The 21,679-nt window shown below is 43.3% G+C and overlaps 1 protein-coding gene across 11 annotated transcripts in view; it reads left to right on the plus strand.

The window, feature by feature from the left end:
• The window catches only part of SNAP91 (synaptosome associated protein 91), a 639,351-nt gene that overhangs the window by 498,470 nt on the left and 119,202 nt on the right, over nucleotides 1-21,679 (plus strand). For all 11 annotated transcript variants that reach the window (XM_069235597.1, XM_069235603.1, XM_069235599.1 and 8 more), the window contains one exon: nucleotides 9,978-10,109. In XM_069235597.1, coding sequence (XP_069091698.1) covers nucleotides 9,978-10,109 — 132 coding nt within the window. The remainder of the gene's footprint in view (nucleotides 1-9,977; nucleotides 10,110-21,679) is intronic.

The raw sequence follows: 21,679 nt of genomic DNA on the forward strand, positions 1-21,679 counted from the left end.
CAAGGGTTTATGGTCACACCTAATTTCTGCCTCATACACCCAAATTATATTTCTGAAATGTTCCAACCCCTGATGTAAGTTGTACATTTTTTTTCCAAACAATTGACAGACTTGGCTTAAAATTCGGCTTGACAAAGGAATCAATGTTATTCATCCTTGCTGTTGCGAGCTTAATAGCACGCAGAAATACTTCCTTCGGTTTTATGCCTTCTGATGTAACCTCATGGCCCAGATATGTCAAACCTTTCGCTTTAAATTTACACTTTGTAAATTCAGCTGTTAAACCACGATCTTGTAAAATCTTGAGTACCTTATACACTCTCATTATATTGTTCTTCACTTCCCGCATAATCAATGTCATCCTGCAAAAATAGTGCAAGTTACACCTTTAAACAATCTATACATCAGTTTATGAAATACAGCTGGTGCCGACGCAACACCAGAATGCATCTTAAATTCACTTCTTACATTGTCACTCCCATTAGTTACAGGAACTTGCTCTTCACCGTTTGGATACAAAATAATGTCCAGTGCCCTCTGATCAACCCAACCTAGGACAGAGGGACCATACTCTGCTACATAGAGTTTACTAACAGCTCTTCTCCCCTTAAATTCAAATATTATCTTCCTAAAGACTACCACAGGAATGGGTTCTCCTTTGAAACTTTCAGGAGCAACATCTGACGACTTTACATTTTTGCCCAAACTCCCAGCAAATTTTTCATTTCAGATTTTCTTGTCCACAATCTTGTGTGGTGACCCGGAATCTGAAACTATACATATCTCGACACCACCAATTTTGATATTGCAGACTGGTTTGTTTCTGGATTGTTTAGAGAGCATATTGACACTATCATTCCCTTCTACTATGCCTAATACACAGCCACCATTACCAACAGAATATTAGTCAGTAGATTTATCTGAACATGAGTGAGTCAGAATCAGTCCCATCTTGGACTAAATTCACTTTCCTTCCAATTTTGTTCTTCCTACCTACTTTAGCAAAGTGCCCAATTAATTCACATTCACCACATTTTTGATTGTGAGCTGGACATTTCTTAATGTAGGCTAGGTGGTCTTTAGTACCACACCTGTAACATCTCTTTTCCTGTTTTTTAGATGGTACTTTTGTTTACTGTCCACCACTTCTCGGACCTCTTTCCTCTTCTTTTGTTTGATTTTTACATACAACCTTGTTTTGTTCTTCTTTCTGTTTGGTCTCAGCTGCTTTGGCACATTTAGTTGAGAGCTCTGCCTTGTTGACCACTTGTGGTAACTTCACTGAGTGGTGCCTCACCATAAATCCATAACCTCTCCTGCACATCTTTGTTATGTACATGCATTATTATTTGATCCCCCCACCAATTAATCAATCAATGATCCAAAACAGCAGATGAGAGGTAGTTTCTTCAAGGTAGAGACATGTTCCTCTGTAGGTTCTTGTTTGTACTTAATAGTAAAGAAATTATGTCTGTCAATTGCTATGCATACTGACGCAGAATAGTATTTATCCAAATCTTTGAAAGCATTTTGAAAGACATCAGTTTCACTTGCACTACGGGTTTTTTTCTCCATCACATTATATACAGTCAGTCCCTAAGGCCCTAGTGAATGCAGTAAAAAAAAAAATCTTTTCACCTTGTGCTAATTCCTCATCCTCAATCTTCGAAGAAGTCTTTTCGGAGTCACGGGATCGAGTGACTCCTCCCTTCGGTTCCATTGCGCATGGGCATCGACTCCATTGTTAGATTGCTTTCTTTCCGCCGTCGGGTTTGGATGTGTTTCCTCTCGCTCCGAGATTTCAATTCGGGAAAACTTTAGAAAACCTCCCTTTTCGTCAGTGGTGTTTCGATCACGTTCTCCATCTAGCATTGAACCGGTAGTACCGTCGGAAAATCACTGTTCGCCCTTCGGGGCACGCACGCCCAACTCAGGCCTATTCAGGCCTACTGCGTAGTAAAACTATAAAGGGCTCCATTTAGGACTCCAGCAGGAAACACCAAGTTTTGGAGTCGAAAATTCGAAAGGCAGCTTTGGAGCCGAGACCTTCCACATTTTTTGAACCGAAAAAACAACAGACTTCAGAACCGAAAAAGCCATCATATACAGAGGAGCAAGGACTTTCCAAGAAATTAGTAGAAAACCATAAAACCTCTGAGGAAGAGTCGGACATTGAGCCCATTCTACAAATTATGGATGAGAGACAATCTAGAATACACAGTCGCAAAGAGACAGGAAGGATTATTATTATTATTACAGCAACTCCTTTAAAAACAAAAAGAAAGCTGGCATTCCAAGAACTGGACAATGCATGGCCACCAGCAAAAGTGCAAAAGCAGAAGAAGCCAGTACCTCCTCAATCTTCTCCTCCTCATTCTCCACAGCTATCTGTCTCTCCCTACACCAGCCCTCCACCAATGCCTTCTCAATCACACACTTTTTATTCGCAAGAAGACCTAGTAGATCCATAGGAACTTTATGATCCTGATCCCATCCCAGATAATGACTCGGATACTTACCCATCCAAACCATATCCACCTGGGGATACCACAGTATACAACTAGGTCATAGCCAGGGCTGCAGCTTATCATGGGGTAACAATGCACTCTGAACCATTGGGAGAAGATTTGTTATTTAATACATTAGCTTCAACACATTCTAGGTACCAGTGCCTCCCAGTGTTACCGGGCATGGTAAAACATGCAGACCACATTTTTAGTGAGCCTGTGAAATCAAGAATCATCACACCTAGAATAGAAAGAAATATAAGCCTGCACCCTCTGACCCAGATTATGGGGGTTATTACAACTTTGGAGGAGGTGTTAATCCGTCCCAAAAGTGACGGTAAAGTGACGGATATACCACCAGCCGTATTACGAGTTCCATAGGATATAATGGACTTGTAATACGGCTGGTGGTATATCCGTCACTTTACCGTCACTTTTGGGACGGATTAACACCACCTCCAAAGTTGTAATAACCCCCTATATTATTCATCAGGTGCCTCCAGATTCAGTGGTGGTTAGTGAAGCATGAAAGAGGGCAAATAGCCAGTCTTCGGGAGATGTACCCCCTCCTGATAAAGAGCAGAAGATTTGATGCTGCAGGGAAAAGAGTTGCTTCCCAAGCAGCAAATCAATGGAGAATAGTTAATTCTCAAGCACTGCTAGCCCGCTATGATAGAGCTCACTGGGATGAGGTGCAGGATATTATACAGTATCTCCCAAAAGAACACCAAAAGCGGGCACAACAAGTGGTAGAGGAAGGGCAAGCCATTGTAACAATCAAATAAGATCTGCCCTTGATGCTGCTGATACAGCTGCAAGGAGCGTTAACACAGCCATTACAATCAGAAGACATGCATGGCTACGCTCCTCTGGTTTTAAACCAGAAATTCAACAGGCTTTGCTAAACATGCCTTTTGATAAAAAGCACCTCTTTGGCCCAGAAGTGGGCACTACAATCGAGAAATGATGAAAAGACTCTGATAAAGCAATGGGTGCTTTGTACACCACACCATACAGCGGGTCATTTCGTAGGCCTCAGTTTCGAAGAGGTTTTAGAGCACAATCTTCTGAGTCTTCTACCTCACAAACAAAGCAGCCATCTCAAACCCAGTACCATACAGAGGTCAATACTCTAGAAATAGAGGTAAATTCCAAAACTCTAAACAGCCAGCTACCCAACCAAAGCAGTGACTTCCTTCACTCCCTTCCACTCCATACATCTCCTGTGGGGGTGAAGACTACAGCAGTTCCACTCTCATTGGCAAAATATCACCACAGACAGTTGGGTATTATCAGTTATCTGCAATGGCTATTGCCTAGAATTGATAAACACCCCTCCAAATATTCCGCCAAGATATCAGAAATTATCCCCAGAACATACAGTTCTGCTACAACAAGAGGTTCAATCTCTACTACTCAAACAAGCAATAGAAGTAGTTCCACAGTCCCAACAAGGAACAGGGGTATACTCACTATACTTCCTAATTCCCAAAAACGATGGCACCCTCAGACCAATATTAGACCTCAGGCCCCTCAATCTCTACATCTTGTCAGAGCATTTTCACATGGTAACTCTGCAAGATGTTATCCCACTGCTACAAAAACAAGATTTTACGACAGCTCTAGACGTAAAAGATGCGTATTTCCACATAACCATTGTTAGAAATGGGGTCTTTGGTTGACCGTCAGGTTACCCCCTGTTCAAGCAAGGACCCTCACTCTAGTTAGGATAAAAGAGAATCACCCTCAGCTAACCCCTGCTTACCCCCTTGGTAGCTTGGCAGAGCAGTAGGCTTAACCTCAGAGTGCTGGGCGTAAAGTATTTGTACCAACACACACAGTAACTTAATGAAAACACTACAAAATGACACAACACCAGTTTAGAAAAATAGGAAATATTTATCTAGACAAAACAAGACCAAAACGACAAAAATCCAACATACACAAGTCAAGTTATGATTTTTTAAAGGTTTAAAATAAAAAGAGTCTTTAGGTAGTTGTAACACCACACTAGCGCTGCTAGCGTGAAAATGTACCTGGTTTGCGGCAAAAATAACCCCGCACGGGCGGTGTGCGTCGAAAATAACCCGGCACGGGTATATGCGTCGAAAACAGCTCGGCTCGGCGAGGCGCGTCGAAAAAGCCAGCCACGCGACGGTCCGAAGTCCCGCGGCGCTGGTTGCGATCTCTCAGCCTTCGTCAGCGATGCTGCGCGTCGTTTCTCCTGCTCCGGGTGTCGATTCTCCGGTCGCGTTTCCAGCGGCGTCGTTTCTCAGCTGCGGAGCCGGCGTCGCGTCGTTTTCTCAGCCGCGATCGGATTCGCGTCGATCTTTTCTCCGCACGGTGCTCGGTGCGTGTATTTTTGTCCTTAGGCTGCCAGCCTCTCCTTTCAGGGTCCCAGAAACTGGAAGGGCACCACAGAGCAGAGTAGGGGTCTCTCCAGAGACTCCAGGTGCTGGCAGGAAGAAGTCTTTGCTATCCCTGAGACTTCAACAACAGGAGGCAAGCTCTACATCAAGCCCTTGGAGATTTCTTCTTCAAGATGGAAGGCACACAAAGTCCAGTCTTTGCCCTCTTACTCTGGCAGAAGCAGCACTGCAGGAAAGCTCCACAAAGCACAGTCACAGGCAGGGCAGCACTTGTTCCTCAGCGATCAGCTCTTCTCCAGGCAGAGGTTCCTCTTGATTCCAGAAGTGTTTCTAAAGTTTGTAAGTTTGGGTGCCCTTCTTATACCCATTTTAGTCTTTGAAGTCACCTTCCTTCAAAGGGGACTCACACCTTCGTGTGAAATCCTGCCTTGCCCAGGCAAGGCCTCAGACACACACCAGGGGGTTGGAGACAGCATTGTCAGAGGCAGGCACAGTCCTTTCAGATGAGAGTGACCACTCCACCCCTCCCTCCTAGCAGAGATGGCTAATCAGGAAATGCAGATTACACCCCAGCTCCCTTTGTGTCACTGTCTGGTGTGAGGTGAAAAACAACCCAACTGTCAAACTGACCCAGGCAGGGAATCCACAAACAAGGCAGAGTCACAGAATGGTTTAAGCAAGAAAATGCTCACTTTCTAAAAGTGGCATTTCCAAACGCACAATCTTAAAATCAACTTTACTAAAAGATGTATTTTTAAATTGTGAGTCCAGGGATCCCAAACTCCACATGTCCATCTACTCTCTAGGGGAATCTACACTTTAATCATATTTAAAGGTAGCCCCCATATTATCCTATGAGAGAGAGACAGACCTTGCAACAGTGAAAACGAAATTGGCAGTATTTCACTGTCAGGACATATAAACCATATTACTATATGTCCTACCTTATCCATACACTGCACCCTGCCCTTGGGGCTACCTAGGGCCTACCTTAGGGGTGCCTTACATGTAAGAAAAGGGAAGGTTTAGGCCTGGCAAGTGGGTACACTTGCCAAGTCGAATTTACAGTGTAAGAATACACACACAGACACTGCAGTGGCAGGTCTGAGACATGATTACAGAGCTACTTATGTGGGTGGCACAACCAGTGCTGCAGGCCCACTAGTAGCATTTGATTTACAGGCCCTGGCACCTCTAGTGCACCTTACTAGGGACTTACTAGTAAATCAAATATGCCAATCATGGATAAACCACTACATACAATTTAAACAGGAGAGCATATGCACTTTAGCACTGGTTAGCAGTGGTAAAGTGCTCAGAGTTGAAAAGCCAACAGCAACATGTCAGAAAAAAATAGGAGGCAGGAGGCGAAAAAGACTGGGGATGACCCTGCATAAGCAAAAGTCCAACAACCATCCACCCAGCTCACAGAAAATATCTCAGGTTTGTCATAGCAGTAAAACACTACCAGTTCAAAGTGTTTCCATTTGGCATAACAGCTCCAAGGGTGTTCATAAAGTGTCTAGCGGTAGTAGCAGCATACTTAAGAAGACAACACATCCATGTCTTTCCATATCTAGATGATTGGCTAATAAAATCAAACAATCATACACAATGCCAAAAACATACACGTTATGTGATAGAAACTCTGCACACCCTAGGATTTTCTGTAAAGTACCAAAAGTCACACCTTCAACCAGCACAAGTACAACCGTATCTAGGTGCTATCCTAAATATTCAACTAGCTCTAGCATATCCAAATACCCAAAGGATACAAGGTTTCCAAAATCTAATTCCACTCATATAGCCAAATCAACAATACACTGTAAGATTTATCATGAAGATTTTAGGAATGATGGCATCTTGCATAGCAATAGTTCCACATGCAAGATTAAACTTGAGGCCCTTACAGCAGTGTCTTGCACAACAATGGTCACAGGCACCAAGGTCAACTTCAAGATCTAGGGTTGATGGTGCGCCAAGCACATATGTCCCTTCAATGGTGGAATCGCAGCAGTTTAATGAAGGGGTGGTCGTTTCAAGACCCTGTGCCTCAAACCATAATTACAACAGATGCATCAATGATTGGTTGGGGAGCTCACCTAAACAATCACACCATTCAAGGGCAATGGGATGTCAAACAGAAACAGCTACACATAAACCACTTAGAATTATTGGCTGTATTCCTTGCCCTAAAAGCATTTCAACCTCTTCCCAAACAGAAGAATGTTCTCATAAAGACAGACAACATGACAACCGTGTATTATCTCAACAAACCGGGAGGGACACCTTCATCTCAACTGTCCCTTCTAGCCTAATAGCATAGTACATTCCAGGAATAGACAATTAGTTGGCAGATGTCCTCAGCAGAAATCACCAATAAACACACGAATGGCAGATTCACCCCCAAGTACTTCAAAAGTACTTTCAAAAGTGGGGAACACCAAACATAGATCTATTCGCAACAAGCGAAAACACAAAATGCCAAACTTCGCATCCAGGCAACCACATCCCCTGCCTAGGGGCAATGCTCTATGGATCAGTTGGTCAGGGATATTTGCTTACGCTATTCCCCCTCTCCCACTCCTTCCATTTCTGGTCAACAAGTTGCGGCAAACGTCACTCAACATGATGCTCATAGCACCAACATGGGCATGTCAGCCTTGGTACACAACACTACTAGACCTGTCTGTAGTACCTCACTCCAAACTCCCAAACAGACCAGATTTGTTAACACAAAACAAAGTTCAAATCAGGCATCCAAACCCCAATGGATTGTTAGATGTATACAAACTTGTTATATCAAAGCAAAAAGACAACTTTTAATCACTCCTAAAGCACATTCTACAGGAAAAAAAGGTGCAACAATGGCTCTTTTTTAGGAAACATACCAATGGCTGATATATGTAAAGCAGCTACATGGTCAACCCGTCATACATTTACTAAACACTACTGTGTTGATGTATTCTCACACCAACAAGCCACTGTAGGACAAGCTGTCTTAAGAACATTATTTCAAACAACTTCAACTCCTACAGGCTAGCCACCGCTTTTTGGGTAGAACTAACTGCTTTGTAGTCTATGCATAGCATGTATATCTGCAGCTACACATGTCATTGAACAAAAAATGTCACTTACCTCGTGTACATTTGTTCGTGGCATGTAGTGCTGCAGATTCACATGCAATGGGACCCTCCACCCTCCTCCGGAAGCCTGTAGTCGTTCAAGTTACTAACATTTGTACATATGTATATACATTTACATTTGCATGGTTATCTTTTTTCTCTTATACACTCACTCCTTTCTTCACCCTCTGCTGGAAAACAATCTAACAATGGAGTCGATGCCCATGCGCAATGGAACCGAAGAGAGGAGTCACTCGATCCTATGACTCTGAAAAGACTTCTTCGAAGAAAAATAACTTGTAACACTCCGAGCCCATACTAGCTGTCGATATAGATATGCATAGCATGTGAATCTGCAGCACTACATGCCACGAACAGATGTACACTGAGTAAGTGACATTTTCCATGTATACATTCTAGTGTTGCACAATATAAACAGCGCATGCAGCTGCACTCTGGGGATCATATTATTTGAATGGAGTGCTGTATGAAAACAATTGGTGGCATGTAACATTGTGCAATTACCAATTTTAACGCGTATGAGGTCTGGATGTTTAATGTGATGGCAATCACGCCAGTGCTTGGGATGGCGACGTCACACGCAGATCAGCAGTACTTCCACAGGCTGAGCAGTGTCCCTAATGGCTACAACTAAACTGTGCCGCAATCTAGATGTTTAACTTGATGGCGATCACATAAGTGCTCAAGACTGGATCGTCATGCACAGATCAGCAGCACTTCCACATGCTGAGCAGTGTGTAGTGTGGGTTAACAAGCATAAAAGTGGTGACACGTCACAAAGGGTTTCAGTAAAGGTGAACATTTATTTCTGTTTGAGAAATAACCATAAAGAGCCACGGCGTCTCTGAAAACATTCAAGTACAAACACAACATGGACACTTTGGTACTTGCAAGTACTGTACTGGTTAATTGTTTCCCTAATTAGCATTTGTCTTTTTATTACTGAATACATTTGTTTATGTAAATGTCTTGTTTGAAGCACACATCTACTGCCACAACTACCATTAATTGTTTGCATTGAATTTGGCAGTATGTTCTGCTATGAAAATGAAATCTATAATCATGTCACTGCTGCCTTTAAAAATCCTTTGTGTCCAATTTTTTTTTTTTTTTTTTTTTTAAATGATGCCCTCCCTGATGCTTCATAAATATACAGTTCCTTTATTTTTCAACGTTGTAGTGTGTTCATTTCCAAGAAAAGACTACACCAGCTTCTTGTAATACCGAATGGATACAATTAAGAAATTCCAGACTGGAGCTCCCTTACTCAACAAGGGAGATGTAGTGTTCTCTTTCCTGAGATATGTAATATTTGCCTTCCTTTACTAGCCCTAATCAGTTAAAAAAAAAAAATACAATATGCTTCCTCTTTAACCACCTATATGGTAATATGCCCCTCTGATCAATCGCCTTTCACTACATTAGGTAGGCGGAGAATCTAGGTGCTCTTTTTTATACATAAATCATCTCTCTACTCTCATGAAATAGAAAAACGTGTAAGTGCAGAAAATGATTTTTGATGTGAACAAAATGATGCACAATTAGATGTTTCCTTGTGAGTAGTACCAGTAATGCCACATTAGAATTAGAGGATCCTAGCTGGGACACATCTGTACTATATCACATCACAGATCTATAAAACTGCTGAGATGTTTCCAGAACCACCTTTTGAAAATGTATCAGTCCTTCTGAGAACTGGTGGGCAAGATTATTTCATCAAACATTGTGGAACAGACAGCCTCAACTAATGATTGAAGGTACAGCGTGTAGTGCATAAGAATAGGAAACTATAAATTAAATGTAACAATTTTGATTTCAGTCACATTTAAGTCATATTGGAATCTAGGACTTAACGTTCTTGATTATGTACGCCTCTGAATAATAGTAACATTTATGTGAATGCAGTTCAATGAGTTTATCTAATGTGAAGATGAAACATACTTTCTCTTTTACAGGGTTTGGAGGTTCTTTCATGGCTCCTTCTGCAGCTCCAATAACTCCAGCTCAGAATAATGTATTGCAGACTAACTTTGATGCAGCTTTTGGAGCAACCCCTGCAACTGGTGGGAGCTCATTTGATCCATCAGGTAAGGAAGAGATTTCCACATAAAGAATATTTACAACCGAAAACAAATCTGTGTGTTTGCAGTGAAGTTACTGTCATCACTATACAGAGAATTTGACTTGTTTTCATTACTATCAAACCAGACCCCACTTGTTTTATTCTTCTTCTGTAGTTCCAATTGCAAGTTTATTTCCTATCACTTTACTTTCCAATTACTTTATTTAGATATTTGAAATGTATTTCTTTGCCCTCAAGCACTGTCATCACTTAAACTTCTTGTCCACCCATCCATTCTGAACTCTGTTTTATTATGTTCAGTCTTCTGCCTCTGTCTGCTTTCCAACGCGCTCTGAGTCTTTCTTCATATGTAATGTCTTTTCACGTTTTGCGCTTCATGCTTATAATAGATGTCTCCAAGATGTTGTCACTTCATTTTCTACAAATTTACATTGTAAAGAAAATATCTAAAATCCCCTGCTTTATGTTTCCTTCCAGGACTCTTCCTGTAGGACCCTAACCACCAATAATGCCATTGCTTGCATGACTGGCACATTGCAATGTTACATAGAAAAAAGAGAAATGTCAAGAGTTAGGATGTTCAGCTTGCATTGTCAGTTTGTTTTACGGTGTCACTGAGCATTGGATCCTGGATTTTCTTGTGATGTTTCTCTAAAATTTCCCATTTCTCCTTTTGAATAAGCTCACCTTTGAATTTGCAACAGCACTGCAAAGGCATTAAATCTGAGTACTTGCATGGTAATCTTTCCAGCTTAATAACTCCAGTGTTTTAAAGCACTATTTGCAGGGAGAGGTTTTTTTCTTCATAACTTTTGTAGTGGCATGTATTCATCCTCCCAGGACACTTGAGCATGACAGTTTTGCCATTATTGTTCCAAAGTCCAGGGCATCAGAGGATTTCATCAGAGGTCTGCTGATAATCGGTGCTCATATAAGAACTTTCCCAACAATTACGTCTGTGTCCAGACTCAGGATGTGGAATCTTTGGCATTCAGTTCTACTTCTTCTTTACAGCCCTCCTGATGGAATCAAGTATTTTAAACAGCAGGAAAGGGCTTGGAAAACTCTGACCTCAACAGGATGTCTTCAGTCAGTAACCATCTCCTCTCTACCAGCACAACTTTTAGCGCTTATCGATGATTACACTCTTATAAGGCATAGGAGTAAGTACCATGCAGCTATATATCCTGCCTTGGAAGGATGTCCTGATAATTTGTGTTATCAAGCTCCTTCTTAACTTGCCTCAAGAAAAGAGAATTGGTGTGGTCACAAAGACTTGGTTTATTGACTTTTCCATACCCTTCCTGTGGTAGCTTCATGCCATTGTCAGCCCTAGAGCTCAGAACATCCTCACAAAGCAGCCATTCATGGGAAACATAATGTGTCCCACTGTTGATGCACATTAAATCACTTATATGGCTTGTAACCTCATATGGAATGTGTATTAAATGTCTTTGGAATAATACAACCTACAGTTTTGCAGCATGAATCTTTTATGGATTCACATGCTGTGCATTATTCTGCCATCTAGTGATTGTGTTTGGAATTCTCCATTGATTTAGTCCTTTTGATTTTTTTGTTTGCTGGTGGGCATCACTGAAACCACCATTTGGTGTCCCCTTGTAATGTTGTCCTACTTCCTCCAGATGTTACCGCCCTTGGTCGCCATATTCAGATTCTTTTTTTTTTTCCTGTTGGGTCTGGATGCTAGCAGATAGGTCTCCAACACGAGGAAATAGTTTGGAAGGAGTCAGAAGTTTTTTTGAAGCTAAGTTCGTAGAATCGGGAAAAATTGTCGGCAGGAAGTGGACAAAAAAGGAAAGCCAGAGGAAGATAAGTTTTGTTCATTTGACAGAGCAGTGAGAATGCTCATTCAGGGGGTCCCCTGTTCGGAGTAACGGAGAAAACGCTGTTCCAGTTTTGCAAAAATTGTCACCACAAGTATGCCCAAAAGGACAAAAATATGGTGTGTAATCTCTGCCTACCACGGGAACCCTGGAGTGAAGATTACATCACCTGCGCAGTGTTTGCACTGAAGACTTTGAAGGTAAGAGTGAGACAGAGAATGACCGACCATGCATTACAGTGCCAGAAGTCCACACCGTCTCTCAGAGACATTTGGCTGTTGAGCGACAATGATGAGAAAATAGCACAGGGAGCCGAAGGCGCGACATCAGAAGGTTATCGGAAAATCATCGACGTGGAGGAACAAGCATCTAAGAAGAGCCAAAATGTGGGGGTAAGAGACACTGGGTACTCTGCTCAAGACTTCTGAATCAAAAAAATCGGACTAGAACACACAAGGGACCTTCAGGGTCAAACATCTTACTGCCCACAACCATCACCCAAGGAAAGGATTCTCACGGAGCCCTCAAGGGGAATTTTGCTGGTAGCAAAACTCCGAAAAAACGTATAACGTCAAAGGATGGATGGTAAAAAGATGCTTCAACATCAAAAGCACAACAGTCGAGAGCAGGACACAGAAGCGCTCTGACAGAGTCCACGTCGAAAGAGGGTTTGATGTCAAAGACAAAGATCCCAAACGGGCCATCAACACTGAAAAGAAAGGGAGGCGGCTCGAGGCCGGAATGTCCGCGTTATTACATCGGAGAAAGGAATTCGACAATAGTTGTAAAGAATTTAGAATTCATCAAAAAGCTTTGACGCTGAAACACACTCATCTGTGATGAAAGTCGAAGAAATATAGCCTCCACTCACACCAGATCCTTAGACAGAAGAACAAGTGTTTTTCTATGAGGAGGATAAAGAGCAGACTGGAAGGTGTCAGGCCTCAGAGGGGAGTTAACACATGGAACAACAATGAGAGGACTTAGAGACAGACTCGTCTGAAGAATCATACCCATCAAAGCCCTCACCTCCCAGATGACATGGGAATGTACAATTTGAAATACACAGAAAGAGAGCAAGGGAAGCAAGGCTAACCCACACCGCCTCCCAAAAGAAACTATATAATCACAAAAGGTGTGGGGTAGTAGGAACAGGTGGTAAGACTGGGTTAGTCTTTAACCAGTGCCTGGTTGCATTAGGTTGCTTGATAGGGGGTGCTGTGTTGCCCTACAGGAGTAGCGGGGGATTTTCCTTTACGGACTAGGTGGTCTCACACACATAATAGTGTCTTGCTTCATCATATGACCACCTAGCCCCACCTAAGTAAGATGATACTAGTCAGGCGGACTCGACCTCTGGTTAAAAGAACCAGAGGGAGTGCTGAAATTAAATTGACTGGATAGTTACAGTGATCCAGAGGGGCTGAATAATAAAATTACCTAACATGTCACCGGTGGCTCTTGTTAGTTTTAATGGTGGTGCATGTTGGTAAGACTAAAACTAAGGGGGAAGGCTCGTTAGAGGATAATGTCTCTTGGAGTCTAAAAGGGGTTGAGACCCCTGGCCTGGCTCCGGCACGTAGGTACCCCCCATGGTATTCCCTTTGGCGTGAGTGTGACTACAAGGGAAACCCCCCCCCCCCTGGTTCTAGCCAGACCAGAGGCAATACGCCCCCAGCTCCGGGGCCTACCCCACCGTGAACTACCTGTTCAGGTAGGACACACACTTTCACTTTGAGCACCGTATTTATTACACGTGCTCCGACCCTGACGAATGCCCCTGACCTACCAGCACTTAGTGAGGGCAGAAACATGTTGGTCATGTTCAACCCCTTTTAGACTCCAAGAGACATTATCCTCTAACGAGCCTTCCCCCTTAGTTTTAGTCTTACCAACATGCACCACCATTAAAACTAACAAGAGCCACCGGTGACATGTTAGGTAATTTTATTATTCACCCCCTCTGGATCACTGTAACTATCCAGTCAATTTAATTTCAGCACTCCCTCTGGTTCTTTTAACCAGAAGTCGAGTCCGCCTGAGTAGTATCATCTTACTTAGGTGGGGCTAGGTGGTCATATGATGAAGCAAGACACTATTATGTGTGTGAGACCACCTAGTCCGTAAAGGAAAATCCCCCGCTACTCCTGTAGGGCAACACAGCACCCCCTATCAAAATCAAATCAAATCATTAACATTTATAAAGCGCGCTACTCACCCGTGCGGGTCTCAAGGCGCTAGGGGGGAAAGGGGGGGTTATCGCTGCTCGAACAGCCAAGTCTTTAGGAGTCTCCGGAAAGCGGAGTGGTCCTGGGTGGTCCTGAGGCTGGTGGGGAGGGAGTTCCAGGTCTTGGCCGCCAGGAAGGAGAAAGATCTCCCAACCGCCGTGGAGCGGCGGGTGCGAGGGACGGCAGCAAGTGCGAGGCCAGCGGAGCGGAGGGGGCGGGTGGGGACGTAGAAGCTGAGGCGTCTGTTGAGGTATTCCGGTCCCTTGTTGTGGAGGGCTTTGTGTGCGTGGGTGAGAAGACGGAAGGTGATCCTTTTGCTGACTGGGAGCCAATGCAGGTGTCTCAGGTGTGCGGAGATGTGGCTGTTGCGGGGTACGTCGAGGATGAGGCGGGCCGAGGCGTTTTGGATGCGTTGCAGGCGGTTTTGGAGTTTGGCTGTGGTCCCGGCGTAGAGGGTGTTGCCGTAGTCCAGGCGGCTCGTGACGAGGGCGTGGGTCACGGTTTTTCTGGTTCCTATCAAGCAACCTAATGCAACCAGGCACTGGTTAAAGACTAACCCAGTCTTACCCCCTGTTCCTACTACCCCACACCTTTTGTGATTATAATGTACAATTTGGCCATCAAAAATTCAGTAAACAGGTTTAATGTACAGCTCGAGGAGGATAAACCACAATCCTGCTTCCTACTAGAAACATTGCTTCAAACTTGGACAAGAAGCAAAGAATCTTCAACCAGGGATGAAAAGCCTTTAAGGAGCCAGTCACATGTAGAGCAGTGATGCCAAGGGCTGAAAAGACATATGTTTTCCTCGAAGGACCCGGCTTACATAAAAGGCACCATTCCGGCAGGCTCCATAATCACAGCTACAGCCAGGACGAGGGCCAACATCCCCTCAACCTCAGTCCCCCAACAGAAAAAGAGGACAAAAGGATGGAACTCGTGGGACTCGGATTCACTGCAAAACTAGTGGCACATTGCAAACTCAAATGCGCAGCTCAGTAGGCATGCTTATCAGCATTAGGAGGTGATGGTAGAGCTGTTAAAACACCTCCCTGAACAGTATAGGAGAAGGGCAGCACATTTTACTGAAACTCGATAAAACATTACAAAAATAAGTTTAAAATCGGCGTTAGATGCAGCAGACCCATCAAGGTGACAGATGGTGATGGGAATCGCAATAAGACGTCACTCATGGCTGAGAATATTGGGGTTTAAACCACATGTGCAGGGGAATATTATAAACACCCCCCTTCAATGGGCAACAACTGCTCAGAAACACAGTGGATGAAAGTCTCAACCAACTAAAGAACAACAACAAAACAGCAAAGTCCATGGGCGCACTGCAGTTTCGAGGATGATTATGAAAGATAATATTTACTACAAGATGACCAGCCTCAAGGGAAAGCTTCCAGACAGGAAGCTCACATCAAGGCTTCCAGAGCAGGACACAAACCACCTCAACTGATCAAAGTTGGCAGCATCCGCAACAGGGGTGAGGTTCCTTTCGAGGAAGATTCAGAGGGAGAAGACAAACAGCCAGAGGAGGTGCAGCTCCTGCAAATAAGTGACTGTTCAGAGAAGGCCAAGCTATCAAAAATGACAAGGAAAAAAAAACCATTAAATTCAAACACAGCACACCAGTCGGTGGAAGGTTTAAGGACTTCCTCCTGGAGTGGAGGAAAATAACTTAAGGCAGATGGATTTTAAATAACAATCCGATTTGAATATTGCATAGAACTAAGCAGATTCCCCCTAGGAAGGGGACCAAAGAGGAAAATACACTCAAAAGAAGAGATAGCTCATCTCAAAGAGGTTGAAGAGTTGTTGGACACGAGGGCAATAGAATTCATCACAAAACAGGAAATCAACAAGGGCAATTAAACTACATATTTCCTAATTCCAAAGGTAGATGGATCCTTATACTCAATTCTAGTCCTCAGATTCATAAACAAGATTATAAAGATTCAAAATGACAGCCTTACAGGAAGTCATAAGACAACTTCAAGAAAGGGATTACATGGCAACCATAGACTTGAAGGACGCCTACCTGCACATCCCTATGAATGCAAGACACAAGGAATACCTAAGGTTTGTGGTCAACAGGACATACTGTGCTGGCATTTGGAATAATCTCTGCACCAAGTGCTTACAAAATGCCTTGCAGCTGTAGCTGTGCATCTCAGATGAAGAGTAATACATGTATATCCGTAGCTTGACGACTGGTTAGTAAGAGCAAACTCTGCAAGCAGTATATTCACTGGGTAATGCAGACACTGTACACACTAGGTTTCTCATTGAACATAGCGAAGTCTTCTCCAGAGTTAGAACAGGAAAAGGTTTTTCTGAGTGTAAGATTGAATTCAATTTAAGGGAAAGCATACCCTAACTCGAAGAGGACTCAATCCCTTCTGGAAGAGATTTACCATTACCGCAGGGGGCAAGGTCTGACAGCGAGGACGGTGGGGAAACTACTAGGGAAGATGGCATCTTGCTTTCCATTGATCCCATATGCAAGACTTCACATGAGACAGATCCAAGAGTGGCTTCAAAGTCAGTGGTCACAGGCAACGGGGAGTTGGCAAGAGCTAGTGGTTGTCACATAAAAAGTACAGGAGGATCAATCAAATAATAAAATCTTTAATTTGGGCAGTTAAGGCCATAAACGACTAAGCCAATACCAAATAAATAATTAAAAAGCAATAAATACATAACATTCATAATTATAAAAGACAGAATCATTAACACCATACAATTCCGAATTTCCATAACTCGTCATTGTATAATTTTGTCAGACGCTACAGAGCCAAAATAGGTATCAACAGGTAAAATAAAACAAGCAATAGTAGTTACCCTCCATAGTTCTTGTTTGTACTGCGGACCTTAAGAATGAACATACACTAAAACAGGTGTCTGGTGTAATCAATAATTGCAAAAAGTGCAAGGCCTCACTACACCTGCGATAACCTGATGATTTTAACACAGGTTTGAGAAAAAGGTGGCATATATGAATGTAGTGCTTGAAAAAAAGCATGTAATGTAAGAATAACTGCCTAGAGGTCCCTACAGAGCTACAAGCTAAAGGAGAGGCTCCCAGGAAGTCTGATTGTCACCCATTACTCAGGAGCCTCCAGACTGTGCCAGCTCTGAGATGAAACAAAAGTGACCGATCCCAATCAGTTAAATTCAGGGAAAGATACAGAACATGCTTCATGTCGAGAAAGATCTATAAAACGTCAGCATGGTACTTTTGTCAGCTCAGATTTTAGCCTCCTCTCCTCGTAAGCTTCCCCAAATAGGCACCTTACCCTGTTCTTATCAACTTTGTTGACTTCCTCAAGTTTCAGGAATAGGTCAGATAGTTTTAATGACTGAAATGTTCTAAAAATATAGCTTAACCAAGGAGACCTCTCTCCAGGCTCAGGCAATCCGTAATGACGACTCTGCTTGGAGGATGGCCGAGATTCTAATCAAGAGCACAAGCGGAGCCAGGTGTACCTTATCTTCTATATAATGTTGTCTTAGCTCAGAATTAATAATATAATTAGGGGCTCGGTGGAAGCTGAAGCATCTTCTGGCAAATCGGTTTTCCACTAACTGGAGGGTAACACAGTCGTAATGTCCCCAAATTCCTGCCCCATATGTGGCACCCGAAATGCATTGTGGATTATAGATTTTAAGAAAGGATCCTAAAGTCCTCTTCCCCTCTTGTCCTTTGAAGATTAAGAATAGCTTCTGCTTACCTTTAGACATGAGCTTGATACCTGGGGCTGCCAAGAGCCCTTTGAGTTGAAAATTACACCCAAGTAGCTGAAGTTTTTAACACTACTCGGGGGCTGCCCTTGAACAACAAGCCTTCAAGAGGAAGCGCACCCTGAGCCACAAGCCATAATCTTTGATTGCCATGGTTTGTTGCAAAATCTAGACTGCTCATGAACTCGACAAAATGAGTCACCAACGTTTGCAGGGTATTGGGGGTCCGCACTAACAGAACCACATCATCGGCGACTCTTGGGACATCTACATGGCATGCGATTAAATCAGGGCAAACACCATCAATATGAAAAAATAAATACTAACGAAGCTGGTGCAGGAGGAAATGCCGTGATGGAACAGAGAAAACATTACACAAGGAAGGCCTTTTATACAACCAAATCCATCTGTGACAGTAACCACAGATGCCTCTCACATTGAATGGAGGGGCACACATGGGGTCCCTCAAAGTAAGAGGGATATGGAGGGATCAGGATGCAGTACGACACATCAATCTCCTAGAACTGAAAATGGATTTCCTTACCCTCAAAGCATTCCAGAACCAGCTTTGGGGGAAGACAATATAACAGCAATGTTTTACATCGACAAGCAGGAGGAGACTGAATCCCCACTCCTATCAAGGTTGGCTTAACTGCTCTGGAAATGGGCAATACAGAGGAACATGGACATTCAGGCAATATACTTACTGGGAAAGGACAATGTTGAGGCAGACAGAGTGAGCAAACAAGTCTCATGCTCCCACAAATGGGAGCTCAAACAAACAGTAACAGAGAGGATCTTTCAAAGGTGGGGCACAACATCAGTGGCTCTATTTGCAGCTCTACAGAAAGCAAAATGCCAGAACTTTGCCTCTAGTCACCCGCACCGTCCGTCACTGGGAAATGCCCATTGATAAACTGGTCAGGGACATTGACAGCTTTCTATATTGAGATCTGGTCATTCTTCTCTCATGAGTTTCAGCGGATGATCTGCACATTAACTATTCTGATGGAATCTTTCATTTTTGTTGCTGCACTAGAAACTTTTGAATTGGACTCTGTTGTATTGTTTATAAGGATAAATCAAATGTACTCAGCCTGACCATTCCCCCTCAGGATCTTACAGAGTTACAAGCATTGGTCCTATTTGCAATCTTTTAGATACTTGAGTCTAAACATTACTAGCCATCTTGAAGTATGGCCTAAAGATAACTGGCTGGAGTACTGTAGAAACATACTTGAGAACATTGGAAAATGCCACCCCTATAAATACCATGGCTATGGTGAATTAATGTAGTAGAAATTATTATTCACCCCAATGATCCTTTTTCAATCCCTCCCTACTCCCATTCCCTCAGAGCCATCACTCTCCTGCAGAACAAAATCTGTACATTCATATGGGAAGCTAAATGCCCCGAATCTCCAATAAACTCCTCATGCTCCTGCAAGACAAAGGCAGAAAATTCTAGCCTACAACTAATAGAATATTTCTGGGTAGCATGCTTGCCATACTTACTGGAATGAGTGGTCCAGGAAAAGGAGAAACATTGGTTCCACATGGACCACACAATGACATGCCACCTCTGTGGTATCTGGCCTGGCTTCCCATTTGTCACCACCCTAAGAGTGCATAGTGCATACATAGCCACACTCACCAGAACAGTCTTTTAGATATGGGACCAGGTGGCGATTAAAAAATAAAAATAAAAAAAAATAAAAAAAAAAATTCAATACGTTTACTTCACACAACACAACCATTGTGAGGAACCCTGACTTCAACCCCGTGACTACTCATACCTCATGTTTGGGATGGCAGCAGTGAGACTGCAGAATACTGGGTCACCTATTTCTGAGAGGACAGATAAACATTTGAGCACTGGAGAGAAGAATTTCAAATTTTATAAAACTCATAACTTCACTACTACTCACCAAAGACACTGGGCACTACACCCTGCAAATTTCCCTGCACTGCATGACCCCTTCAAGCAATTTATAAAGCTAATCTGCTCATTCAGGGATACAAAACTCTTTATCTTCAAAACCTATTACACTATACAGAAGTCAAACTTACACACTAATTATTGACTCCAAATACATTGGGAAGCCTACCTGGGTATGCCTATTCACGGAAAGCAATGGGAAGACATCTAGTGCAATATCCATAAGACATACAGCAGCTTCCCCAGCAGAGTGTCTACCTGCAAGATAACTGTTAGACTTTTCATCCTTGGCGTGGTCTCCCTTAACTTTCTGCCTCTGTTTCCCAGGATGTTGATGTGTGCTGGACTCTGATTTGGCTGTTTTTGTTACTCTGGGCACTTTACCACTGCTAACCAGTGCTAAAGTGCAAGTGTTCCTTTACAGAATGTGTATGTAACTGGCTTATCCATGATTGGCATATGTGATTTACTAGGAAGTCCCTAGTAAAGTGCACTAGAGGTGCCCAGGGCCTATAAATCAAATGCTACTAGTGGGCCTGCAGCACTGGTTGTGCCACCCACATGAGTAGCCCTGTAATCATGGCTCAGACCTGCCACTGCAGTGTCTGTGCGTGCAGTTTAAAGCTGTAAATTCGACTTGGCAAGTGTACCCACTTGCCAGGCCTAAACCTTCCCTTTTCTTACATGTAAGGCACCCCTACGGTAGGCACTAGGTAGCCCCAAGGGCAGGGTGCAGTGTATGGTTAAGGTAGGACATATAGTAATGTGTTTTATATCTCATAAAAGTGAAATATTGTTAAATTCGTTTTTCACTGTTGCAAGTGTGGAGTTTGTGGTCTCTGAGCTCACAATTTCAAAATGCATCTTTTACTAAAGTTGATTTTCAGATTGTGTTTGAAAATGCCACTTTTAGAAAGTGGGCATTTTCTTGCTTATACCATTTCTGTGACTCTGCCTGTTTGTGGATTCCTTGTGGTCAGTTTAACAGTTGGGACTTGTTGTACCTCACACTAGACAGTGACACAAAGGAAGCTGGGGTGTAGTCTGCATTTCCTGATGAGCCATCTGTGCTAGAAGGGAGGGGAGGAGTGGTCACTCACACCTGAAAGGGCTGTGCCTGCCCTCACACAATGCATTCTCCAACCCCCTGATGAGTGTCTGGGGCCTGGCCTGGGCAAGACAGGATTTCACAATCAAGAGAGACTTTGCTTTGAAGTAGGCCTTCTTCAAAGGAGAAAATGGATATAAGAAGGGCACCCAAAACCACAGACTTTAGAACACTTCTGGAAACAAGAGGAACCTCTGCCTGGAGAAGAGCTGAAGAGCTGAGGAAGAAGAGCTGCCCTGCCTGTGACTGTGCATTGTGGAGCTATCCTGCAATTGCTGCTTCTGCCTGTGCTAGAGGACAAAGACTGGACTTTGTGTTGCCTTCCTTCTTGTGAAGATCTCCAAGGGCTTGATTTAGAGCTTGCGTACTTGTTGTTTGAAGTCTCGGGGACACAACGACTTCTTTCTGCCAGCACCTGGAGTCTCTGGAGAGACTCCTACGCTGCCAAGTGGTGCCCATCCAGTTCCTGGGATCCTGAAAGGAGAAGATGGCAGCCTAAGAGGAAGAAATCCACACACAGAACGCCTTGCATGGAAAAGATCTACGTGACTCCGATCTGTGGCTGAAAAATCGACCTGCCACTGGATTTGCGGCTGAAAATCAGTGCTCGCATGCAACGCGACCCAAAGATTCATTTTCTCCACCACTTACAGTCTTGAGAATGAGCAGATTACAGGGTAGAAAGCAAGTGATGAGATGCTT

This window comes from Pleurodeles waltl, chromosome 5 (genome assembly GCF_031143425.1).
Source record: "Pleurodeles waltl isolate 20211129_DDA chromosome 5, aPleWal1.hap1.20221129, whole genome shotgun sequence".
Classification (NCBI taxonomy): Eukaryota; Metazoa; Chordata; class Amphibia; order Caudata; family Salamandridae; genus Pleurodeles; species Pleurodeles waltl.